The sequence below is a fragment of the Hyperoodon ampullatus genome (assembly GCF_949752795.1).
Source record: "Hyperoodon ampullatus genome assembly, chromosome: 4".
NCBI lineage: Eukaryota > Metazoa > Chordata > Mammalia > Artiodactyla > Ziphiidae > Hyperoodon > Hyperoodon ampullatus.
In genome coordinates, this window is record NC_136917.1 from 66042501 (window position 1) to 66070378 (window position 27878).

At 37.4% G+C, this 27878-nt stretch overlaps 1 protein-coding gene across 3 annotated transcripts in view; it reads left to right on the forward strand.

Moving 5' to 3' along the window:
• The window catches only part of FNIP1 (folliculin interacting protein 1), a gene marked incomplete at both ends in the record, with an annotated part of 128783 nt that overhangs the window by 26222 nt on the left and 74683 nt on the right, over positions 1 to 27878 (forward strand). For all 3 annotated transcript variants that reach the window (XM_079702321.1, XM_079702322.1, XM_079702323.1), the window contains one exon: positions 27291 to 27417. In XM_079702321.1, the coding sequence (XP_079558447.1) occupies positions 27291 to 27417 (127 nt within the window). The remainder of the gene's footprint in view (positions 1 to 27290; positions 27418 to 27878) is intronic.

A 27878-nucleotide genomic window follows, 5' to 3' on the forward strand; every position in this document is an offset into this window, starting at 1 on the left:
CGCGGGACCCTCCCGGACGGGGACACGAACCCACGTCCCCTGCATCGGCACGCGGACTCCCAACCACTGCGCCACCAGGGAAGCCTATCTTGACTTTGTTGTAAAAATGCAAAGGAGCTAAAAAATTGACTTCAAACATATATTGGGGCTTCCTTGGTGGCGCAGTGGTTAAGAATCCGCCTGCCAATGCAGGGGACACGGGTTCGAGCCCTGGTCTGGGAAGATCCCACATGCCGCGGAGCAACTAAGCCCACGCGCCAGAACTACTGAGCCTGCGCTCTAGAGCCCGTGACCCACAACAACTGAGCCTGCATGCCACAACTGCTGAAGCCCGTGCTCCTAGAGCCTGTGCTCCGCAACCAGAGAAACCACCGCAATGAGAAGCCCGCGCACCGCAATGAAGAGTAGCCCCCACTCACCACAACTAGAGAAAGCCCGCGTGCAGCAACGCAGACCTAACACAGCCATAAGTAAATAAATACATACATACATACATACATACCAAAAACATATATTGGTGCATTCATTTGGTAAGCACATTTTGTGCACTTTTTTTTTGAAATGCCAGACATGGTGCTGGGCCTATGGAAAACAATGAGATTCTCTAGGGCAGGGATTCTTAATCATTTTTCCTGCCAAGTATCCCTTAGGCAGCTTGGGAAGGCTTATAGATCTCTTCTTAGAAAGATGTTTATAAACACAGAAAATAAAAAAAACATAGGATTATTAAGGAAACATTGAAGTCGTTGTCAAAATGTTACGTTTGTGAGATAGTAACATTCTGCATATTAACTCATTAAATACTGAGAGCTATTATCGGATCTAGTAAGTATGGTACTTTTGAAATAATGAGGGTAAACAATTTTTCTATGATATCTGCATCAACTGTAGTGTGTTGGGACTACCTATGATTCCTCTTGATGATCAAAGTTATAGGAACTACTAATACCATTGAGGTTTGTTGCCTACATTTTAATGGAAGGAAATGCTAAATTGTGGTTAGAGTTAGTGAAAGTAAATATGCCATTTTTCCTTTATCCAAGTTCCTTTTGTACACCGAACCACAGATCCCTTGTGGGTTAGTAAACTTGACTTTAAGACTCCTCCTTTAGGAGCTCTTAGTTTAGGCTGTGAAACTGATACTTGAATAGGTAGTAAAAGCTGAAATCTGAGCAGGGATTTTGTCTCATCCATCTTTGTATTTTCATAATCCCACAATGACAAGTAAGTGTTAATTAAGCAGATGACTATAATATGCTCTAATAGAGCTATGTAAATAATTCTGAGCGTGCATAAGGGGATGTTACCTCTGTTTAGCGATTGCCTCTGTTTTTGTTAGAGGAGGTGGCATTGAGCTGCATCCTAAGTTTACGATACCCTGAATTTTCAGGTTGAATGAAGTAAGGGAGGGGTGCTTATAGTTGAGGCATGCTCATAGGCATAGCCTAAGGAAAGGCTATGGCAAATTTAGTGATTATTGAGTTTTGGGATATGTGTATAAGGGAATGGCAGGAAATGAGAAGTTGGGATCATGCTGGAGCTCACATTATAAGCAGAGTTTTGTGTATACTAGGCATCTGGGAACTAGTGGTGTGTATAATGTGATCAGCTTTGTGTTTTAGGATGTAATCTCAGATGGCATTATGACAGAAAGATGGGACAGAATGGAGAGAGACTGGAAGCAGATGCCAGTAAAGGCACTGTTACATTTGTTACAGGTTAGAGAAGGTAGGTCATAACAGTAGCAGAAGGATGGGAAAGGAGATGTTATATATCTGGGAGAAAAGGATTCACTGTTTGGATATGGAATGTGAAGGAGAAGTTGTGGCTGAATCTACTCTGTTGGGAGACTGGGACATGGCTGATGGTAGTGCCATTAACCAAGATAAGGAATACAAGAGGGAATAGTACGCATGGTGGGGAAGATAAGGAAGTTTATTTAGCTGTACGTAATAAGGTTGAGCTACCTTGAGATTCAGGTAGAGGTTTCTCAGGCAGCTAGTTGGGGCTAGAGATACAGATTTTGAAATCTTTAAATCAGTGCATTACAATCATCTGTGAATTTTTTTAAGGTTTGTTTTATTGAGATACAATTTACATGTATTAAAATTCTGTTTTTTAGGTTTGTAGTTTTTTTTAGGTTTGACAAATGTATAGTCATATAATCACCACCACAATTGAGATACGGAACATTTCTGTCGCATCAAAAAGTTCCCTTGTACCCCTTTTGTAGTTATTCTCCCCTCCTCCACATCCAGTTCCTGACAACCAACCATTCATCTGATTTTTGTCCCTGTAGTTTTGTTCTTTTCAGAATGTCATATAAATGAAACCATATATTATGTAGCCTTTTGTTTTTTTTTTTTTTTTTTTTTTTTGCGGTATGTGGGCCTCTCACTGTTGTGGCCTCTTCCATTGCGGGGCACAGGCTCTGGACACGCAGGCTCAGCGGCCATGGCTCACAGGCCCAGCCGCTCCGCGGCATGTGGGATCTTCCCGGACCGGGTCACGAACCCGCGTCCCTTGCACCGGCAGGCGGACTCTCAACCACTGCGCCACCAGGGAAGCCTATGTAGCCTTTTGTATAAGGTCCTTTCACTTAATATAAATGCTCTTGTGATTCATTTGTGTTATTGCATGTAGTAGTAGTTTGTTTTCGTTGCTGAGTAGTATTGCACTATGTGTGTGAAGGTTTTTAAAAAACACATATACCTGGGCTCCAAATACTGTGTCTGAATTCAGAAAGATAGCTAGAAAATGGTAATGTGTTGGAAACTGGATGAGATGAGAGTATCAGGGAATAGAGGGCAAGGAGGTAACAGTGTCAAATGTGCACATTCAGAGGTTGAATAGGGCATTAAAGAGGCTGTGCTTAGGTAACTTTTTCAACATTGGTTTAGAAGGGAAGGAAATGTGGCAGTAACATAACATGGAGATTTTTAGAGATAAATGGGTGGAAGAAACAAACTAGAGTTATAAGAAAAAGGCAAGATTGAACAAGAGACCAGAAGGGGTGGAATCAACTCTGTAGACTTAGAGACTAAGAGGAACATCTTTCCTTTTAAGGTAAAAGGGAAGGTGATAGGATTGGGCTCTGTTACCATGATGGGGGAATGGTTATTTTTGAAAATTTGTGACCATTGATATGAAAGGAAATAAAGAGTCATTAATAGTTTTGTAGTAATGGAATGACCTGATGAATCATTATACTCCTGGAAGGTGAGTCTGGGATGAGTTGGAACAGGAGAGCCTACAGTTTAAAAAAATGGCTATATCTACATATGACATCTTGAGGGCTTGGACTTTTAGGATTATCGTGAGAAATGAAAGTGATAGATACTAGAGATATTTAATTTTTTTTGTGTGTGGTTTAGAGGTTATTTTGAGAATTGTTAGCCATTTAAACTATTAGCTAAAAAATTATTTGAAGGAAGATTGAGTGACCTGATGGAATTGGTGTCATTGAGATGATGCTTAATTTTCCAAGCATTTGCTTTTATTATATGTGCCTGTAGAATCACCACTGTGATTCTAAATTAACTTGTTTTAGTTCTTATTTGTGAATAATCCATAGCACAGTGACTCTTCTAAAACCTGTTTCTGTATTTTAGACAACCTCTCAATTTTCAAGGATTAACTTTAGGCTGATAATGAAAAATGAATACTTTTAATCTTTCCTTTTTGAGAATTCATAATACTTTAATATGATGATTGAGTGATGTTTGCTTTCTTTTAGATAACCTCTTGATTCTCATAAGTCCAGAAGCATTTTGTGAAATAGAAGACCATTCAGAAAAATGGCCTTCAGGTTGATTATTAAATATATAAAATTCCAGCAGGCTGGTTTTAACACTTCTGTTTCTTCTATAACTTAGAAGTTAAACTTACTGACAAGCTACTAGCAAAAAAAAGGATGGTACGAGGTTTATCTGTATATTTTGTTCAGTTCTTCATATCCTCAGAAATGCTGAGATTTTCTCAACATAAAAATAGATAAAAACCTGTTAGTGTGGAGATCATTTTAGAAATGGAGGGGAAGACAGAGAAAGAAAGAAAAAAAGACTTCACTGTTTTTTACTGTCAATAGAAGCTGTCAGTTCTCTGCTGGTGATTTTCAAAATCGTATCTCTGTCCCTGACTTTCTAGCAGAGATACATCCAGACACACATTTTAGCTTCCTTTAGGACATCTTAATTTTGACATCCCGCCAGTGCCTTAGGATAATTACAAAATCAAATTGTTTAGGCTTCTTATTTCTACCACTTATTTGAGGAATAGTTAACACTGTCTTAGTACCACATTTAATTATTCACTGAATGTTTTTGATTTTTGCTCTCTCAAATCCTTTTTTGACCATTGCCCTTACCATCATCCTTGGTCCAGTCCTGGTAATTGCAGGCTGGTTCTCTCTGTTACTATTATTATTTTTTAATTAATCAATTAATTTACTTTTGGCTGCGTTGGGTCTTCGTTGCTGCACGGGGGCTTTCTCTAGTTGTGGCTGTCAGGGGCTACTCTTCATTGCGGTGTGCGGGCTTCTCGTTGCCGTGGCTTCTCTTTTTGCGGAGCATGGGCTCTAGGAGCGTGGGCTTCAGTAGTTTCAGCATGTTGGCTCAGTAGTTGTGGCTCACAGGCTCTAGAGCGCAGGCTCGGTAGTTGTGGCACATGGGCTTAGTTGCTCCTTGGCACGTGGGATCTTCCCGGACCAGGGCCGGAACGTCTGTCCCCTGCATTGGCAGGCAGATTCTTAACCACTGCGCCACCAGGGAAGTCCTCAGTTATTTTTCAATAGCACCTATACTGTGTTACTCCCTTGGTAAAGAATATGTGATGTTCGTGGTTTTTGGGGTTTTGTTTTTTTGAGCATACCTGAAAGTTTTAGAATTCTTGTATGTGAAAATTTCATTGGGTGAATTTTACCTCTCCATTCTTATTTTCGAAATCTGTATACAACCTTTGGGTTTAGTAAGCCAGTGAACCTGCTGCATATATATTACTGTTATCTTACAAGGCCTAGTCAGTGCTGTGCCTGCCTCCTCATATCACAGTACCCCCTCAAGTGTAGAAATTTCTGAAGAATTTAGTATATATCATATATTGTAATACTTCATCGTATAACAATTAATATTTTAGTACATACCCTATCTTCTTAGGTTATAGGCTTTTCCAGGGCTGGGATGGCCATTTTTACCTCTACAAAAGCCAGTTTTGACTTTTATGTATAATAATAATAAAGATAGATACTTGCAATGCTAATATTTCTGGAAGCATAGAATAAAGATAAGTATTTTTATATCTTAAGCTTATTTTTGTGCCTGGCACAAAATAGGTCCCTAGTTTAGGTGTGTTCAGTGAGTAAAATGCAATTAATTAATCAGTTAATAGTCACTTTTTATTGTATATTTATAATATGCCATGCATTGTGCTGTATGCTTCATACATACTAAATTTCTCTAAATCCTTACAACAATTGCATGAAATAAGTATTGTTATTTACATTAATAGTTGTAGTATTTAACGATACAGCTAATAAATGACTGAACTTGGACTTGTACCTTGGTCTTTCTGTTTTAAAACCACTTAATTGCTATGCTCCTTCCCATAAAATGTGTTTATGTGAATTTATGTTTATAAGATTTCTAAATTTATGTTAGGCATCCTAAGACACTCTCATATTTAAGTGCGTGGTTGTAAATATGAAGCTTATTCTGTAAATTTACAGTCCTGAAATATAGCATAGTGATCTGTCCTGTACATTGCACTCTTAATAAAAACTCTGAATTGACAAAAGTTAGAGGGCAGTGTATACCCATCATAACTTCAAAATTGGAAGTGGTCTTCTAGGATTCTGATCGTTGGAAGGGAAAACAACTTGCCTAAGAAGTGAGGCTCAAACCCAGACTATGTAACTGTGTATTGGGGTGTAAGCGAAGGTTTATAACAGAGACTGCAAGGTACAGTAAAGTAAGATAAAATGATCTCTTTCTCTTATACATTAATTTAAAAAAAACAAGAAGTAGGTAGGTAATTCTTGGCCTGTAGACAGTGCAGTTGCATGAAGTCATTTAATGATCCAAACTAGTAGGTGTGCTAGGACAGCTCTGCCATTTTTATCATGTGGTTTCCCTTTCTGAGTCCAAGGGGGCTGCACTAATTGTTGCTGTTTCCCAGCTATCAGGAAGGGGCAAGGAGCGAAGAAGGAAAGCAGTTTGTATTTAGGGGGATGGCCTAGAAGTTGCACATGCTAGTTCCTCTTGTAGTCCATTAACTTGAATTTAGTAATATGGTTATGCTGAGATGCAAGGGAAGCTGGAAAATGTAGTCTCTAGCTAGGTAACCATGTGCCTCTGAAAACTCTAGTAGTTCTGTTATTAAAAGGAAAGGAGGGGGCTTCCCTGGTGGCGCAGTGGTTGAGAGTCCGCCTGCCAATGCAGGGGACACGGGTTCATGCCCCGGTCCGGGAAGATCCCACATGCCGCGGAGCGGCTAGGCCCGTGAGCCATGGTTGCTGAGCCTGTGCGTCCAGAGCCTGTGCTCCGCAACGGGAGAGGCCACAACAGTTAGAGGCCCGCGTACTGCAAAAAAAAAAAAAAAAAGGAAAGGAGGACAGAACCCTAGGGAACAGTTGGTAGTCTTAACCTACAGTCTTAGTTTAGTTTTCACTATGAATGACTGTAGAGATTTTAGGATATAATGGTGAAACCTTAATAGTGTCCAATAACAATGATAGGGCTAAATATGGGGCATTTGCTAGATAATGAGCAAGAGGTAAATTAGAGGTGTGCCAGGCAACAGCAGTGGTTCATTAGGCCACTCTGTGATGTTTCAGTTTTCCAATAGAAAGGCTTTTCAGTTGAAAAAGCAAGATTATGATGGGGAGATATGGTAGAAGTACGGATCAAGATTGGAAAGCGCAGCCAGGAGGTTGTCTTGAAGGTATGGGATCTAGGAAAATGTAGTTGGTAGTAAAGGGAACATTGAAGTGTCAGGCTGCAGAAAGTCTAGCTTAGCCAGAAGGCTTCTGCACTGGAATGAATGAACTAGAGAGCTTGAGTAACTGGAGGGACAGAGTAGGATGGAAATAGTTATTTATTCTACAACTGAACAGAAAGATTTTTTTCTTGGATTAATTAGTGTCTTTTAAAAATTTTTTTATTTCTTTTTGGCTGCATTGGGTCTTCGTTGCTGCGCGTGGGCTTGCTCTAGTTGCAGCAGGTGGGGGCTACTCTTCATTGTGGTGCGTGGGCTTCTCATTGCGGTGGCTTCTCTTGTTGCAGAGCACAGGCTTTAGGTGCACAGGCTTCAGTAATTGCAAACATGGACTCAGTAGTTGTGGCGCGTGGGCTCTAGGGTGCTCAGTAGTTGTGGTGTGCGGGCTCAGTAGTTTTGGCTCGCAGGCTCTAGGGTGCTCAGGCTTCAGTAGTTGCGGCGTGCGGGCTCAGTAGTTTTGGCCCGCAGGCTCTAGGGAGCTCAGGCTTCAGTAGTTGTGGCTCACGGGCTTCAGTTGTTGTGGCTTGCGGGCTCTAGAGCACAGGCTCAGTAGTTGTGGTGCACAGGCTCAGTTGCTCCACAGCATGTGGGATCTTCCTGGACCAGGGATCAAACCCATGTCCCCCACATGCGCAGGCAGATTCTTAACCACTGCACCATGAGGGAAGTCCCATTGTCTTTTTTTTAATTGAAGTATAGTTGGTTCATGATATTTTAGTTTTCGGTATAGAGCAGTGATTCAGTATTTTTTATAGATTATACTCCATTTAAAGTTAATACAAAATAATGGCTCTATTTCCCTGTGCTGTACAATATATCCTTATTGCTTATTTATTTTATACATAGTAGTTTGTATCTCTTAATCCCTTATCCCTATCTTGTCCTTCATCCCTTCCCTCTCCCCACTGATAACCACTAGTTTTTTCTCTATATCTGTGAGTCTGTTTCTATTTTGTTATTTTCATTGTTTGTTTTATTTTTTGTGTTCCACATATTAGTGGTAACAGAGTATTTGTCTTTCTCTGTCTGACTTATTTCACTATCCACATTGTTGCAAATGGCAGAAATCCATTATTTTTTATGGCTGAATAATATTCCTCTCTCTCTGTGTGTGTGTGTGTGTGTGTATGTGTGTGTGTGTGTGTATCACATCTTTATCCATTCATCTTTTTTGATGGATACTTAGGTTGCTTCTATATTTTGGCTATTGTAAATGTTGCTGCCATAAACATTGGGACACATGTACCTTTTTGAATTAGTGTTTTCATTTTCTTTGGATATATGCCCAGGAGTGGGATTGCTGGATCATATGGTAGTTTTTTTTTAATTTTTTTTTTAAATTTTTTTGGGGAACTGCCATACTGTTTTACACAGTGGCTGCACCAATTTACATTCCCCACTTTTTACTTTTGTTTTTTAATGATACTGGACAAAAGAGGACTACTTCTGTCTTTGTATTGCAGGCTGTATCCCCATTGCAGACAGATAGACATTGTACTTTGTGAATACATTTTTTTTATTGTATTGGGAATACCCAAGACCACCCCAGGTTCATTGATTCACTGGAAGAACTCACAGGACTCAGAATATAGTCAAACTCAGAGCTAAAGTTTATTACAGTGAAAGGATACAAAGCTTATACAAATCAGCAAAGGAAAAGGCACACGGAGCAGGGTCCAGAGAGAACCAGGTGCAAACTTCCAAGTACCCCTTCCCAGTGGAGTCTCACAGGATGCATTTAAATTCTTCAGCAATGATGTGCTATTTATTGGGGACTGATCAGATAGTGCCCAAAGTTTTTATTAGATACTGGTCATGTAGAAATCTCTGACCAGCATGTACCAAAATCCAGATTCCCAGAAGAAACACAGGTATTCAGCATAAACCATATTTTGTACAGTTGTTTAGTTATAGTCACACTTTTATCACTTAGAGGAAGTTTCGTATCAGTGTAGAAAACTGTTTACCAGTCAAGTTCCCAGATGCCAGCTAAAGGCCAATCTTACAAGCAGACCTTTCTCAGGATCGCAGACTTAGGCTTGCCATGTTAACTCCTTTCTGCACGCTCTTCTCTGGCTTTATTCATGCTGGTTTTCTAGGTTTCTTGTAGAATGAATGCCATGTCCCCGTAGGCAAAGCCAGAAGTAATAGTTTATAGATTGCTTTCCTGTATATTATCTTACTTGATTCTTCCCACAACTCTTGATTGAGGTTGGTAGAGGAAAGAAATTTTATTAACTAATTTATGGGTAAGCACATAGGACCTTAAATAAGGAGCTTAAATGATGTCCAAAGCTGGTAAAAGTTGGAGGCCAGGTTATGTGAGTTCCAAATATTTTTAAAACTCTTTAAAAAAATATTTATGAATTTAAATTTGATCAGCACTGAAAGGGAAAGTTAAAGGAAAAAAGGGACATTTAAAGTTAAATGTTCTGTTAGCTTCACATAAAATCCCCCTAATATTTATGTCTGGGACCCCTCTCCCCCAATTTTGGAAAAAGAGACAAAAGAGGATTGTATAGTCAGTTTATATTATGTTTAGAATAATTATTCTCTCTTTTAAGGATAAAGAGTTGGGAGGGAATACTGAATGCATTACCCCCCTGAAATGACAAGTAGGTACTGAGATATTTTTTCATTCTCATTAAAAAAAAAAGAACTAAACCAAAATCCTATTTCATGCTTTGTTAACATTAAACTGATCTCAAGGTAAAAAACATTTCATGAGAGTTCACTCAAACATTAGTTTTCAGTTTTGATCTATTGACAGACTACTAAATGTCAACCATAGAATACAGCTATGCACAAGAGAAGTATGGTCCCATCCTCACAGAGCTTATGGTCCAGTAGAAATGGAGACAGTAAATAGGCAATTACGACAGTAGTCTCTTCAGCGCCAGAATGGAGGATGTACAGAGTGTCAGTTTAGAGCTCTATTGAGGTAGAGAGAGGAATGCTTTGGAGGCACATGGGAAGGGAACCTATTCCAGATGTAGGGTGGAGGATTGGAATGACGAGGAAGGCTTCTTGTGGGAAGTAACATATAAGCTGAGACCTGAAAAATGAACCAGGCTAATAGGGGAGGACAGAAAAAAGTGTGCTAGACCAAAGAAAAAACACAGTGAAGAAGCTTGAAGTGAAAACGTTGCATTTAAAGAACTGATTGAAGTGGGTATGACAGGAGGTGGGAGGAGAGAATAGGTAAGAACCAAATCTATTAAGAAGTTAGATCTTTATCCAGAGAGCAATGAGGTATTAACCAGGAATTTTTAAGTTAAGTGAGTGACATGTTAAGGTTTTCCCACTTTAGGTACACTGTGGAGAATAAATTGGAGGAAAGCAGGAGAGACTGGGAGACTAATTTAAGCAGTGAGATAGTATGGTAGCTCACACTACGACGGTGGCAGTGTGATAGTGGTTGTGATCTGACTCAAGACATTTAGGAGATAGAATAAACAGGACTTGGTGACCTCTGGATTTTTGGTTGAGCATCTAGGTGAATGGAGACTTTTGTAGGTTGACGTTAGAGAAGTAAACTTTTAATTAATTCAGCTATTGGCTTTCCTCTTTTTTTTCCTGTTTTTGGAACACGTCCTTTTTCTTCCATTGTTTCTTAGTGTTATGGTACTTTACTGGTTTTTGAGCTAGTGGACGTCAGACTTTTCTCTGGCTAGTTCTTTTCTATCCTGAAACTTTTCAGTGAAAAAACACATCATGTTCTGCCATAAGATTATGAAGGTTATCAAGTTATTTTGTATTCCTTGGAGGAGAGTCTGATGGTATACATGTTCTTTTGAACCTTGTTTTCTTCATGTAATAATTACCTTGGAGATCTTTATATATAGCTCTGTCTTACACTTTTAAAGGCTTACACAGTGTTCCACTGAATGAAGGTACTGCAGTGTATTTATCGAGTCTCTTATTGATGGGCATTTTAGTTGTTTTTGTTTTTTCCCCTTAATACATTTAGTGCTGCCGCAAACATGCTTATATCTGATTATATTAAACCCAGGTTTGTATCACAAGTCTGTCATGAATGAGCCCTGAAATGTTGGATCTGTAGTTGGATCTGTAAATTTATTCAATTTACTTTTATGTCTTTATGCAGGCTTCTAACTTAAATAATAAGATGGGTTTTTTTGGTTCTGAAGAACGTAGGGGCAGGACAGGAATAAAGACGCAGATGTAGAGAATGGACTTGAGGACACGGGGAGGGGGATGGGTAAGCTGGGACGAAGTGAGAGAGTGGCGTGGACATATGTACACCACCAAATGTAAAATAGATAGCTAGTGGGAAGCAGCCACACAGCACAGGGAGATCAACTCGGTGCTTTGTGACCACCTAGAGGGATGGGATAGGGAGGGTGGGAGGGAGATGCAAGAGGGAAGAGATATGGGGATATATGTATATGTATAGCTGATTCACTTTGTTATAAGGCAGAAACTAACACACCATTGTAAAGCAATTATACTCCAATAAAGATGTTAAAAAAAAGGTAGATTTTTAAAAATAGACTTACGTTTTAAGTGAAATAAGTCAGATAGAAAAAGGCAAATACTATATGATGTCACTTCTGGGTGGAATCTCAAAAATAATGCAATGAATCTATTTACAAAACAGAAACAGACTCACAGACATAGAAAAACAAACTTATGGTTACCAAAGGGGAAGGGTGGGGAGGATAAATTAGGAGTATGGAATTAACAGATGCACACTACTGTAAAATAGATGAGCAACAAGGATTTACTGTATAGCACAGGGAGCTATATTCAATATCTTATAATAACCTATAATGGAAAATAATTTGAAAAAATATATAAATATAACTGAAAAAAATAAACAAGTTTTTAGAGCAATTTTAGGTCCCAGCAAAATTGAATGGAAGGTACAGAAATTTCCCATATATCCCCTGCCCCCCACACATGAAAGATGGATTTTGAAAGTTTCTGCCTATTGAATTGTGGTGAAGCTCTAGAACCACTGTGGCAGATTTTATATATCTTTAACAAGTACCAGGACTATTAGAATTAATTATAAAGTATTACAATTAAAATAAAGTTATAGTTTTTATAACTAGGACAAGAAGGCATTGTACTTGGAAGAGATACTTCTAGTAACAGTGTCAGTAATTCACCAAATGTTTATTGAAATCTTGATCTGTGTGACAGTGTTTTAAGTGTTGAGATAAAACACTCTCCCTATACTAATTAAAGAGATAGTCCTGTCTTATAGATGAGGAATCTGAGGACTAGAGAAGTTAAGACACTTTTCTAAGATCACAGGCAGTATGTGGCAGAGTTGGGATTTACATCCAAGTTTGGCTGATTGAGAGCCCATTCTGTTTCTGTCATGTTGGGTGTGGGGAATGATTCTTGGTTTTAGCATATTGTCTGTTAGGATTTGGTTTAATAGCCCATTATATTAAGGCATTTCTGTTACTTTACTGCATTTGTCACATCAGCATAATACACAGACGCACCCTCCGTTTTTTTTCTGGAAGAATATGCTGATATATGTTAAAATGCAAAAACCCAGAGAAAGACAGTGTTTTTAAAGCAAGCTGAAATGTTTCTATTTCATGAACCAACCAAGTAATGTAACTTGATAGACGTATTGAAGTTTATAAATTCAAAGGTAGTATTTTGTGTTAGACTTGTCTATGTGAATTCAACGTAGAGTTCAGATTTGTGAACCAATTTTCATATTGACATTTCTGGGTCCTGTGATCATTAGGGCCTGCTTTTTAGTTGTGTGTCATCTGGGTAGAACACAAACTTGTGGCTTTTAAGAATGTGTGTGTGTGTGTGTACTTGTTTGAAATGACAGAGTTGGGACACAGGGAAGTTAACAAAGGCGCTATTCTGTTTTCTTGTTTATTAGATGAACCTGAGTTCCTCATAGATGGGGGTTGTTGAAGAGTTGGGTTCTAGCTATGGTTGCCTGAGTACTCTGCCTAGGACCTGCCCTTTTTGAGTTAAAGAACCCTTAAAACAAGTTGGCATTCCTAATCCGTACCACTTGCCAGGATGGCACTTGGTTTATAGAATACTCAGGTTGATTTTCTTTAATCATATATTTTTAGTAGAAGAGATAAAGGAATTGAAAAGTAGTCAGTCATAATTTGTTTCTGTAAAAATCCCAGATTCTTCAGTGAAACAAAAGAACAGGATGTCACTTATGAAATGGTAGTACTGGATAGATGGACCTTTTGCAAAAAATAGATTTTGTCATTGGCAGTAGATTTCTTAAAAGCTCCCAGTGTCCCATGGTCCTGTTGCTAGGATTAAGCCTTCTTGCATGGCAGCATGGAGAGGCTTTTATTTGAGTTAAATTCAGGCTTCTTGGTATGTCACCTGACAGTCTTGTGGTTTCAGATGAATATGGTTCATTGCTATTATTAACCTGGGTTGGCAGTTGTACGTAACTGGAGTTTTTAGGGATTTTGAAAAGCAGAATTGCTTAAGAGAAATAGAGATGCTACTAACATATAGCTTAAGATTTTATTTTCAAATGTTGTTAATGTCAAAATCAGCCCAAATCTAGTTATAAATTTAGTGATGTAACAGTGTTAATGCTGCGATTTTAGATAGTCTTATTTTATGAATAATTGATTAAAATTATGGTTATAAATTTAATTAGAAGGGCTTGAGAATGTTTTGAGCAGGTGGTACTCATTATTTTAAAGTTTCTAATTTCTAAATACATTTTAGTCCTTGGCGTTATGTGTGTCTTACTCTCTGTCATTTACTGCTCTTCTTTCTCATGTGTATGTAGGAACGCTCAATACAGCTATTTGAAGAGCAGTGTACTTGTTTATCTCATATACATATTTATAAATAAAATTTAAATTGAAAAGTTGTCATTGTATTAGTCAGCTTATTGATCATAATCCAGTTATTTTATAGTTGATGTTATTCTTTAATTTTACTGATATAGACCTGAATTTATCTGGTAGTATTTTTGATGCTCTTGTAAACATCTTAATTGTGTGTCTCCACACATTTATGACTAGAATTAAATGATTTGAATTAGTAGTGAATTTAGACTAAGGTACATTGATTTTATATTTTAAATAAATCCTAGTATGAAAGTAGGATTAAAAATATTTAAAGATGCTTTTTCAATATGTGTAACCCAGTTGAACAACATGGATACTGGCTCTCTCAGTTGTTTTAGCTCATTTTAACATTCTTCCAGTGTTTCAGTGTTTCACTGCAGTTTAAGTTCTCAGGTATGACAGAATTAATGTCAGAAAGTTAAAAACCACATAGGTCAGGTGTATTTCAGTTGGGCCTAGGTGTTGCTGAAAAATACTAAGTAAAATATGATAGGAGATATGATACATGGTATCCTCTCATGGTATGGAAATTTGCTGTTGCTGAGGTTCCATTTCACAAAGAATTCATGTTATAGATTGTCACTTTTTCTTCTCTGAAATACTTTATGTAAATTTTACTTTGTGCATATTATTCTATACATGTTAGATTATGGGATAAGTATAAATGGATTTGGGGATTTTACCTAATGCTGGTAATAATTTATATTTTTATCTTACGGTATTTTTTCCACATGTATTACCTAATTTGATTAAATGAAGATAGTAATCCTATAGCCAAGTAGCTGACTATACTTGTCATAGAAATGTAAGTGACAGTCATTAGGATTTCATTAATATTCTGGGTATAATTGAACTTAGTATGACTGAAAATAATTAAAATATTAAAGATTAACTAGTCTTGGGACTTCCCTGGTGGTCCAGTGGTTAAGACTCCACGTTCCCAATATAGGGGGCCTGGGTTCGATCCCTGGTTGGGGAGCTAAGAATCCCACATGCCACAACTAGAGAGCCCATGCACTGCAACTGCTGAGCCCACATGCTCTAGAGCCTGGGTGCCACAACTAGGGAAGCCTGCACGCCACAACTAGAGAAGCCCACGCACTGCAACGAAGACCCAGCACAGCCTAAATAAATAAATACAAATTTAAAAAATAAAGATTAACTAGTTTTATTATAATATTTAGTTTATTAAAATGTAGTTGGAGAAGAATCATTAGATGTTAGCAGCCTATATGAAAATCAAAATTTTTCTGAGAAGAAAAAGACCTAAATTGATACCTAAATTCTTTGGAACTGAGATTAACAAATAAATCATGGGATTATTTTTCAGTGAGGTTAGAGGATTATAATTCCTTAGATACAGAAATAATTACTCTACATAAAGTCTATAATGTAGGCTTCCAGCATTAAAATGGTATCTGCTGAAATAGTCACTCATTCACTCATTTGTTCAGTGAATTAATTGAAGTTCTGTTACATTGCTATCTCTCTCAGCTTCTCACTATAGTATTCAGGAAGATATTGAAACATGAAAAGCCAAAACAAAATATAAACTAAAATGATTAACAAGTTGTTAATCTGGGAGGAATTTCCACTGTTTACAAAATCAGTTAAATTATATTGAAAACAAAATTGGTGCAATAACAGCACCTTGTCACTGGTGATCCTATCTACCTAAGAAAATTAATTATTTTAAGCACTTCTTTAGTTGTGTGACTCCTAGCAGAAATGCAGTAATACTCTGAATAGTGATCAATATTTTCCATTCTTTAAAAACTTTCTATAATGTAACGTTTACATGTATTTTATGGTTCCTATAATTTTCTGTATATGGTTCCTCTAATTTTGTATGTTTTCTGACATTAGGTCTTTCAACCCTGGAGTTGGGGTAGAGTTATCATATTGGGTCCTTAACTCTACAAAAACATTGAGTACTGTCTATAAACTGAGTAAGCAGTTGTCTGATGCATATGTAATTCACATGTATATATGTTCTTTTATTAATACTATATTGAATTTATAGTAGCTTTCAGTCATATTTTCTCAATTACTGGATGCTAAAATTTTTTTAACATTAAAAAGGTGTCCTTTTACTAGAATGATTGGGAATTGCTGAGATTATTTTTTTAAATGCACAGTAAATATATCAAAAGGAAAATAAGAAGCTCTCTTATCTGATACAATTGGGACTTAGAGTTCAGTGGAAAAGTCAGTTGAAGTGAGGAATTTATTGTATACATTGTAACATTTTATTTTCAGCTTGAAGCATGTAAATATGCATTTGTTTGCCAGTCCTTTGCTGGTCAGTGTGTTTTACAGAGGGAATAGTGAATGTTATTTCTCCATCATGGGACCAAAAAATTAAAATGTTATCTAAAGTAAAAAAGCATTGTAAGACTTATATACTTTGCTTTCAGGAGGTATATTTAAACATTGGCTAGTTAGCAGCAGATTTTTCTAAAGCAAAATCTGTCTGCAGGTTTTAAAAAAACTCAGATCACTTTTCCCATGTACAGAAAATGTTTCTCCAGTTGGCTCTGGTACTTTTGGCTCTGGTGCTTTGAGGTTCTGATGGTGACCAGTTCTTGGCATGTTGGTGTTAGGTTGGGAAAGCTTTTTGCTTGTCACTTGTAGCCTAATTTAGCATTCTTCCTTCTCTTTCTCCCTCCAACCATTGTTTCCTTCCTTCCCCGGTAATTTATCCTTTATCAAATTCAAAATGTTTTCCAGTACTGAGGCAATTAATCTATCAATACATGCATAGCTTTTGAAACTGGGCTGCTCTCTCCATTTCTCTCAAGAGGACAGGTTGTTAATGTTTTCTCAGAGTTGGTCTGCATCATCTTGCATGTTTCCATTTCACTGAGACACCAGTGATGGATAAGGCTCAAGAGAGAACAACTAACATAGTGCCAGGTACATAGTAGGTGCTGTACAAATAATTATTGAATGAATGAAGTTAAAATCCATAGGTTTGCTGAATATACTGTTTAGTAAGAGATTATTCAAGTTGAAGTGAAAATGTCTTATTTAGTTAATGTGTTGAAATACAAACTAGTGTTTAGTCTGGTGTTTCTCAGTCTTTTCTTTTTAACGTTATCATCCTGCTAGAGAGCTTTTTTTAGACATTTTTTCCCTTAATTGCCACCCTCCCCCCTTGAACTTTTAATACCACAGATAGATATACTGTATATTTTCTTACGTATTATGGCCTTTTGTAGGGCCACACCCATTGTAACACCCAAGTTTGGTTTTGGTCTTCTTTCTCCCTTCTCCCCCCATTAACCAAATTTGCTTCTTTGGAAGCCATCTTGCTCTCATTGAGAATGCATGATTTAGCTTTAATTTCATAGCCAGTAACATGTATTATGGAAATTCATATGGTCTTCTGAGTTGCTCTGTCATTGTGTAAAGGGAGATGTCTATTCCTGCATGTTTATTTTTCATTAACATTCTTTGAAGGTGTCAGATAAAAGACATACAGAGCAGATAAGCTGACATAAATTATAAATAACATCTGTGTAGAGTCTTAAAATAATTTGTGGTTCATCACTGAACAGTCTTCTTACTAATGTTTAATATTATGCTGAGTACAATAGCTTAATACTGAAGATAGCTTTGCTGTAGTATATAGACAGTTTTTGTGAATGGTTATAGTGTGCTTACCACTGTTAATGATTAGGCTTAATTATGTCTTCAGTTAAATTCTGATAAAAAGAGGTAATGCAATGAAGTGGAAAATATGGTGAATTAGATGTCAGAGTTTGGCTTCTTGTTAATAAAGGATCATTCTAAAGTCTTTGATTTTCCATGTCTTAGTTGTTGTAAATAGTGCTGCTGTGAGTATTGGGGTGCATGTATCTTTTTGAATTAGAGTTTTGGGGTTTTTTTCCAGATATATACCCAGGAGAGTGGGATTGTTGGATTATATGGTAGCTCTATTTTTAGGTTTTTAAGGAACCTCCATAAATGTTTTCCATAGTGGCTGTACCAGTTGACATTGCCACCAACAGGGTAGGAGGGTTCCCTTTCCTCCACACCCTCTCCAGTGTTTATTTTTTGTAGGCTTTTTGATGATAGCCATTCTAACCTGTGTGAGGTGATACCTCATTGTTGTTTGATTTACATTTCTCTAATAATTAGCGAAGGTGAGTATCTTTTCTTCTGTATGTCTTCTTTTTTTACATTTTCCCTGTAAATTAATTTAATTTAAATTTTTTTTTTTTTTTTTTGGTACACGGGCCTCTCACTGTTGTGGCCTCTCCCATTGTGGAGCACAGCCTCCGGACGTGCAGGCTCAGCGGCCATGGCTCACGGGCCCAGCCGCCCCGTGGCATATGGGATCCTCCCGGACTGGGGCACGAACCCGTGTACCCTGCATCGGCAGGCGGACTCGCGCCACCAGGGAAGCTCTATTTAATTTAATTTAATTTTTATTTTTTTATTTTATTGGAGTATAGTTGATTTACAATGTTATGTTAGTTGCAGGTGTACAGCAAAGTGATTCAGTTATACATATACATGTATTCATTCTTTTTCAGATTCTTTTCTCATATAGGTTATCACAGATTATTGAGTAGAGTTCCCTGTGCTATACAGTAGGTCCTTGTTGCTTATCTGTCTTGTATATGGTAGTGTGTGTATGTTAATCCCAAGCTCCTGATATTTCCCTTCCCCCCATGTTTCTTCTTTGGTAACCATAAGTTTGTTTTTGATATCTGTAAGTTTGCTTCTGTTTTGTGAATAAGTTCACTTGTATCATTTTTAAAAATCAGTTTCCAACATATGAGTGATATCATATGTTGTTTTTCTTTGTCTGACTTAGATCACTTAGTATGGTAATCTCTAGGTCCATCCATGTTGTTGCAATGTATGTCTTCCTTGAAGAAATGTCTATTTAGGTCTTCTGCCCATTTATTATTTATCTATTTTTATTATTTTTATTTTTGGCTGAGTTGGGCATTCGTTGCTGTGCGTGGGCTTTCTCTAGTTGCATTGAGCGGGGGCTACTCTTCATTAGGGTGTGTGGGCTTCTCATTGCAGTGGCTTCTCTTATTGCAGAGCATGGGCTCTAGGCGCACGGGCTTCAGTAGTTGTGGCACACGGGCTTAGTTGCTCTGTGGCATGTGGGATCTTCCAGGACCAGGGCTTGAACCCGTGTCCCCTGCATTGGCAGGCTGATTCTTAACCACTGCGCCACCAGGGAAGACCCTTCTGCCCATTTATTGATTGGGTTGTTTGGTTTTTTTCTGATATTGAGTTGATTGAGCTGTGTGTGTAATTTGGATATTAACCCCTTGTTAGTTGCATCGTTGGCAAATATTTTCTCTCTGTACATAGGTTGTCTTTTTGTTTAGTTGATGGTTTCCTTTGCAGTGCAAAAGCTTTTTAGTTTTATTAGGCTCCATTTGTTTATTTTTGCTTTGATTTCTTTTGCATTGGAAGACTGATCTAAAAAAACTTTGCTACAATTTATGTCAAAGAATGTTTAGCTTATGTTCTATTTTAGGAGTTTTATGGTGTCATGTCTTATACTGAGGTCTTAAAGCATTTTGAGTTTATTTGTGTATATGGTGTGAGGAAATGTTCTAATTTCATTGATCTACACATAGCTGTCCAGCTTTCCCAATACCACTTGTTGAAGAGACTGTGTATATTCTTGCCTGCTTTATTGTAGATTAATTGACCCTAGGTTTGTGGGTTTATTTCTGGGCTCTCTATTCCGTTTCACTGATCTATGTTTTTGTGCCAGTACCATGCTGTTTTGATTATTGTAGCTTTGTAGTATAGTCAGAGGTCTTGAAGGGTTATACCTCCTGCTTTGTTCTTTTTCCCCAGGATTGCTTTGGCAAATCTGGGTCTTTTGTGGTTCCATGTAAATTTTAGGATTATTTCTTCCAGTTCTGTGAAAAATGTCATAAGTATTTTGATAGGGATTGCATTAAATCTGTAGATTGCTTGGGGTAGTATGGCTAAGACATGGAAACATCCAAGTGCCCATCAACAGACGATTGGCTTAAGAAGCCAGTGGTTTTCAACTCAGCTGGGCCCTCTCTATGGCTTGATAGTGCTTTTGCTTTTCTTAGGTTAGCACTTCTCCTATTTTCTTGATGACTTTGCCAGACCTTTAACTCTCAAACCGTGTACCCCAGTTCAGACCACCAATCTCATATATGCTTGTATACATTCTTGATTCTGCTTTTCAGAAAAAACAGAAATGATCAAATGTAAATGCTCAATTTGTTGTCTCCTACTTGCACACCTATCTGCAGTAATTTTCATTTGTAGGTCATTTTTTTTTTTTTCTGCCTCATTAAGTGCTTCTGTAGTTCATTAGCCTTGCATAGGGTGCTGTGTCCTAACTTGTTTGGGATCTTAGTCCAACACTCCTCTCTGGTTACTTTTAGATGCTTTGTCTGATTTCTTCCATTCAGTTTGGAAATACGTATCTTTAAGTATATACCTTTTCCCTTTAGATAGATAGATACATACATACATACAAACAATTATATATATATATATATATATGTTTTATATGTATATATCTTTTTCCTTTAAGAAACAGCCTTTTGTGGCCTCACTTCTTCTTTACTTTTCTGGGGTGACCATAGATTTTGGTTGCCCAAGATAATCTCAGGTCTCTCTTGTGTGTTTAGGGCTGTCTTTCAAAACTCTGCAGTTTTTAAAAAAAATTATTATTATAACCTCATTTAAAAAATTATTTATTTATTTGGCTGCACTGGGTCTTAGTTGCAGCATGAGGGATCTTTAGTTGTGGTACGTGGGATCTTTAGTTGCGGTATGCAGGATCTAGTTCCCTGACCAGGGATCAAACCTAGGCCCCCTGCATTGGGAGTGTGGAGTCTTAACCACTGGATCACCAGGGAAGTCCCCAAACTCTGCAGTTTAGATGGTCATTTGTATGGTCACATTATTTCTCTCCCCCCCCCACCCCTTTTTTTTTTTTTTTTTTTGCAGTACGCAGGCCTCTCACTGTTGTGGCCTCTCCTGTTGCGGAGCACAGGCTCTGGACGTGCAGGCTCAGCGGCCATGGCTCACGGGCCCAGCCGCTCCGTGGCATGTGGGATCTTCCCGGACCAGGGCACGAACCCGTGTCCCCTGCATCGGCAGGCAGACCCTCAACCACTGCGCCACCAGGGAAGCCCCATTTCTCTCCCCCTTTAAAGGGAAACCGTTGTGAATAGTATATATAATACTTACCATCTTACTTTCTCAGCTCTTTTCTCTTCATCAATTGCTACTGCTGTGTAACTACCCCCACCCCCACCACAACTCTCCACTGAAATGGTTCTTGCAAGAGTACGAAAGACCACCAAATTGCTAAATCCCATGGACGCTTGTAGTCTTTATAAAATTTTTGGCTTTTCTGCAGCCTTTGGCACTGCGCATTATTCCTTTTTCATCTTCGTCTTCCTTGACTTTTGAAATAATATTTTACCATTAGTTTTCTCTTTTCTCTTTTGTGGTCTGTCTTTACTGATCTTCCGTGACTTCTCTACTGTCTGTCCTTAAAATATTGCTATGTCTTAAAATTCTAGTTTATTGATCCTTTGCTTTCTTATACCTTTTCTTTTTTTAAATTTTATTTTATTGAAGTATAATTGATTTACAATGTTGCATTAGTTGTTTCTGGTGTACAGCGAAGTGATTCAGTGTCTACACACACACGCACTCACTTTTTCATATTCTTTTCCATTCTGGTTTATTGCAGGATATTGAATGTAGTTCCCTGTGCTGTATATCTTGTTGTTTATCCATATCTTTTCTCTTTTTGATTTATGTGTTCTTCCTGAATAATTTCACTACCAACTATGTGTGAATAACTCCTGTATCTAGAACTCTAGTCTAAGCCTTTCTCCTGAACTCCAGAGCATTTTTTCATCAAAATATCAGAGGTCTTTCTGCAGCTGTCTCACAGGCCCCTTGAACTCAATCTATAAACACTCTTAGCCCAAACTTGCTTTCCCTCCTGTATTCTCTACCTCTCTCTTTTCATCAAATCTGAAACCTAAGAGTCAGGCATCCTCTTCCCTCATTCCCCATATCCAGTCCCCAAGTCCCTTCTCTGTCTCCTAAATAACATCTAGCTCTGTCCCTTTCTATCTTCAGTGCTATTTTTTGGTTCAGGTTAGAGCATTATTCTTACCTCCAGGCTTCCTTCTCTAGTCATTTCTCTAAGTTTCTGTCAATGTGATTTTCTAAAAGGCACAAAATGATCTTGTTATCTGTTATTTCACACCGTATTTACTCATTGCCTGAGTGGTGAAGTCCTTACTTGTTTGTGTGAAATGGTTCTGAGTGTTGATCTGGCACCAGCCTGCCTTTGTAGCTTTTGTTGCTTCACTGCACACTCCAGAGCTAGGGTCACTAAGAATTACAGCGTATGATGTTTTCTTCTGGCAGGGAAGAGAATACTCTTCTTCCCAACTTGAAGCTGAGAGGCTTTAAGTACTTAATCGATAGTACAGAGTAATGGTTATGATTGTGGACTCCAGAGACACACTGCCTGGAATCTAAACCCAGCTTTGCCGTTTACCATGTATTTGGCTGTGTTATTTTGGGCAGGTTACCTAATCTCTCCATGCCTTAGTTTTCTCGCCCATAAAATAGGAGTAAAGTTGTGACGATGAGTCAGTGTTGTGAAGGGTAAATGAATTAACATACGTAATGCCCTTAGAACAGTAGCTGGCATACAATAATGTATAACTGTTAGTTAGCTATTATTATTCATTGTGTATCATTTATTATTGTTCTTCAGTGAGTCCATACCTGACCTCCCTATGCAGATCTCTTGTCTACATTATAAGTTTGCCTCAGTCGTAGAGTGTATCACAGTGATAAAATTATTTATATGTCTTCCTATTAGACTGTGAACGTTTTCACAGTCATGTTTTTCTTTTCATACTTAATGAATGCTTTTAAGTCAGTGAATGAATGCACAGAAATATTCCCAGTGCCTGGCATTGTGCTTTGAGCATGGTAAATGTTCAATATCTCTGTTTTAGTGAGATGTCTGTAATGTGAATACATGGTTTTGATGTCTATAATGTAAATAATGTAAATACACTATATATACACCATATATATAGTGTTTTCTCCCACAATCTTCTCCTTTTAAAAAATTGAGGTACAATTTACGTAAAAAGCACACTTTAAAAAAAATTTAATTAATTTATTTATTCATTTTTGGCTGTGTTGGGTCTTTGGTGCTGTGTGCAGGCTTTCTCTAGTTGCGGCGAGCAGGGACTACTCTTTGTTGTGGTGCGCAGGCTTCTCATTGTGGTGGCTTCTCTTGTTGCGGAGCATGGGCTCTAAGTGTGCAGGCTTCAGTAGTTGTGGCACATGGGCTCAGTAGTTGTGGCTCACGGGCTCTAGAGCACAGGCTCAGTAGTTGTGGTGTACAGGCTTAGTTGCTCTGTGGCATGTGGGATCTTCCCGGGCCAGGGCTTGAACCTGTGTCCCTTGCATTGGCAGGCAGATTCTTAACCACTGCGCCACCAGAGAAGCCCCCAAAGCACACATTTTTAAGTGTATAATTTGATTAATTTTGAAAAATGTATACATTTGTTTAACTACAACCCCAGTAAATATATAGAACATTTCAGTCACTCCAGAAAGTTCCTTCATATACTTTTCTAGTCCATTCCCTTCACACCCTGCCCCTGCCCAAGCACTGCTTTGGTTTCTATCACCATAGATTAGTTTTACCTGGTCTAGAACTACATATAAATGGAATTACCAATATGTATGCTTTTGTGTCTGGATTTTTTTCAACATTCTTTCAGAATTCACCTATATTATGACTAGTAGTTAGTTCATTCCTTGTTATTTCTGCATAGTATTTCAATGTAGAATGTATCATAGCTTGTTTATCCATTCTCCCATTGATGGTCATTTGGGTGTTCCCAGTTTTTTGCTATTAGGAATAAAGCTGCAAGAAACATTTTTTTTTTTTTTTGCGATACGCGGACCTCTCACTGCTGTGGCCTCTCCCGTTGCGGAGCACAGGCTCCGGACGCACAGGCTCAGCGGCCATGGCCCACAGGCCCAGCCGCTCCACAGCATGTGGGATCCTCCCAGACTGGGGCATGAACCCGTGTCCCCTGCATCGGCAGGCGGACTCTCAACCACTGCGCCACCAGGGAAGCCCTGCAAGAAACTTTTTTTATGAAAGTCTTTGAACATATATTTTCATTTCTACTGGATAAGTATCTATGAAAAGAATTGCTGGGTCATAGCTGCCAAATAATTTTCTAAGATGGTGGTACCCTTTTATACTCCTACCAATGATGTATAAGATTCCACATGCTTCATATTCTTACCAACAACTAATGTTATTAGTCTTTTGTGGAAGGGTTTTAATTTGCATTTATCTGATGATTAATACTGTTAGCATCTTCTCCATGTGCTTTGTTCCTTCACCATTCATATATCTCCTTATGTGAAATGCCCAAGCCTTTCATCCATTTTAAAATTGGGCGAATGGCTTGTCTTATTGCTTTGTAGGAGTTCTTTGTATAGGCTTTTTACAAGTCCTTTGTCATTTATATACATTGCAAATATTTTCTTCCAGTTTATGACTTGCCTTTTAAAAAATTTTTGCCTTTTGATGTGCAAGTTTTAAATTTTAATGAAGTCCAATTTATCAATTTTTCTTTTATGCTTGATAACTTTTGTGTCTTTTTAAAGAACTCTTTGTATTCCATGATTGTATAGATACTCTATGTTTCTTTCTAGAAGCTTTATAATTTAAGCTTTTACATATAATCTTATTTTGAGTTAACAGAATACTTTACAAATGCTTAGATAAGTTCAGGAGCAAAGCATTCAACTTTTTTATTATTGTTGAGATAAATTTCACATACTGTAAAATTCACCTATGTATAGTATACAGTTCAGTGGTCTTCTAGTATAGTCACAGAGTTATGCAGCCATAACTGCTTTCTAATTCCAGAACATTTCATCATCCCACATGCTTATGAAGTAAGTCAGACAGAGAAGGACAAATATTGTATGATCACTTATATGTGTAAATAAAACATACTAGTGAATATAACAAAAAGAAACAGACTCACAGATACAGAGAACAAACTAGTGGTTACCAGTGGGGAAAGGGGAGAATTTCCAAGAAATCTTATGTTTCCTAGTCAACATATTTTCTTTTGCCACAAAGACTGCTCTGTTTTTTACTCTCTACTGTCCCCACATTTTACAACCTATCCTTTATTTTCCTTCACCTACTTTACAAAGAATATAGGACTCTTAGACATGAGTACCGTCATCCTTACCTTCATATCTATAAATCCTTCTGTATCCATGTCCATCTTTGCTTCCTTTTTATCCTAGCAAAGGGGTTATCATTTCTTCTGAGGTTAATCCTTTCATCTGTACTCTGTATCCTGTCCTCATCTGCTTCCTTAGACGCCTTACTTTGTCAGTCACAATCTCCCTTCCACTTCACATTCTTTGTCATCAATATGTAAAGATGTTCAGATGTGTCCTTTTTAATAACATAATAGCTGTCACTCTACTCATGATTCCTTTTCTTTTCCTCTTTCCTTGACATTTGTCTTGAACTCACTATTTACTCTCATTTAGTCCTCAGTTCTCTGCAGTTTGACCCCAGGACTCTATCCTTAGAACTGTCCTTGCCATGGTCACCAATGACTTCTTTGTTTCTAAAGCTAGTGGATGCTTTTTAGTAACAACTGTGGTATTTCTTCTTCCTCTCTAAAGTGCTCCTCTTTCTTGGTTTCTTTGAGACACAGCTTCCTGATTTTAATTCCATATCAGTCTGTCCTTTTATAGTTTCCTTTGCATAACAGCAAAGCACAGTTTAGTAAAAGCTGTTCACGGGGATGCAAATCATTGTGGTCTAAGGATGAATCTCTGTTTTAGCTTGAATGTCTAGGATAAGTCTTTCATCAATTCATAGACATTTGCTAAGGATTAAATATAGGAAAACTAAAATTGTATTTGCTGTCAAGATTTGGGATAAAAAAAAGAAAAAAAAAGATTTGGGATGAAGATGTGTTATGTTGCCAGTTATGGATTTTTTAACATGCATCAGTAGGGTTAGGGTTAAGGTTCTCTTAAGGAAATGAAGGAACGCAATCAAAAGCTGTGACTGATGAATTGTGAGGAATTGACCATTCAGCCTAACAACAGACAGCTCCTGGAACGACAGTTCTCTTCTTTCTTGGCAACTGTCCTACATGTTGTAGTGCCTTCAGTTCACCAGATTAGTATCTCCATCATACAATTCATTGTTTTCTCTCTTTCCCTCTTCTCCTTATCTCACTCACTCCATTAGTCTTTTTAATTGTGAAATATAATGTACACAAAACAAATGCAGTGGACTTTCTTTTTTTTTCCTTTGGGTACTGTATCTGTGTAAACATTATCAAGTCAAAAAATAGAACATGATCAGTGCCCCAGTCCTCCTGGTATAACCCCCACCACGCTCACCTAACTCCCAGATATAGCCACTCTCCAAACTTTTGAAGCCATCATTTCCTTTGTTTTGCTTATAGTTTTAAAAACTAAATATTCATCCCTTGATAAAACTTTACCTGATTTAAATCTTCCTGTAAATGGCAAAATGCAGTAACTGAGTTTATGGGTGTCATTGTCTAATTTCTTTTGTTCACAGTCCATTTATGATTTTGCCTGTAGCTGAAGTTCATTCATTATGTTCGTTGTGTGGTGTTTGATAGTGTGAATACTTACCCATTTGGTTGGTAAGTATATGAATAGTGTCCAGTTTTCAGCTATTATGAACAGTGCTGCTATGAACATTCTTGTATAATGGCATACTTTTCTGGAATGGAATTGCTGGGTCAACTTCATTTTTACTAGATTTGTCTAATTAGTGTACATATTTAAAAAACTATTCTCTAAAGAGATTATGCCATTTTCACTCACACCAACTATATATGAGGATTTCTGCCCCATTTTGTTGTTCATCACTTTTTTACTTGTTTTTGTTTTATAAGGAATTAGCTACTGTTATTTAAACTGAAAACTGTTTCTGTTTTTTCATTTTGATATTAAAGTAACAAAAGTATTAAAAAATCTGGGTTAGCCTTATGCCATCTGAGTCCATGCCAGGAAATTAATATATATTTTCATTATATTAAATGTACTGACATATTTTTATTGTTAGCTATTTTTAGATTCATGTGGGATGACTATATTTTATATACACTGAGTGATACTTGCCACAGATTTTATTCTTTTTAATCTAAAATGTCATAGCTGTGTAAATTTTCAGCCCTCAGCTAAATGGTAAAACTAAATGGTGGTATTTTATATAAACTTCTTCTGTGTTATCTTGAGCAGTAGTACAACTTTGGGTTTCATTATATAGGTTTTATTTCTAGGAGTTTATATGGAATATTTATTAAAGTAATTCTAATGAATCTTTATTTTTCTTTAAAGTTGGCCTTTGCCAGAGTTTGATCCAAGCCAAATTCGACTAATTGTATATCAAGACTGTGAAAGACGAGGGAGAAATGTCTTGTTTGACTCCAGTGTTAAGAGAAAAAATGAGGACATATCAGTATCGGTGAGCATCATTATTGATTTGGTTCAAATTTAATGTCAAATATTCTAATTCAAGAAGGAATGAGTAAGATTTCAGTTATGGTACTTTTATTTGTCAGTATAAAACATTTTTACCATGTTATTAAAATTTAGAACACTGATTTTGAGAATTTTTAAAGGAAAAAACATTTGCCTTATTTGCATTGGTCTAGTACCAGAGAAAATTTTAGTTTGACATGTATTTACTTATATACTTGTATTATGAGATATGGCTAGAGCTACAGGGATTGTTAAAGTGTATCTGGTACAAATCTCTCACCTTATGATTGTGGAAAGTGTGACCTAGAGAGGTGAAAGTATTTGTCTGAAGGTACAAAGCAAGTTAAATCTGTAGCCCTTAGTTCATCATATTTTCCCATACTATACAGCAGTAGCAAGAACATCTATTCTGTTGACTTTGAACATCATATTTTGAAATATTTA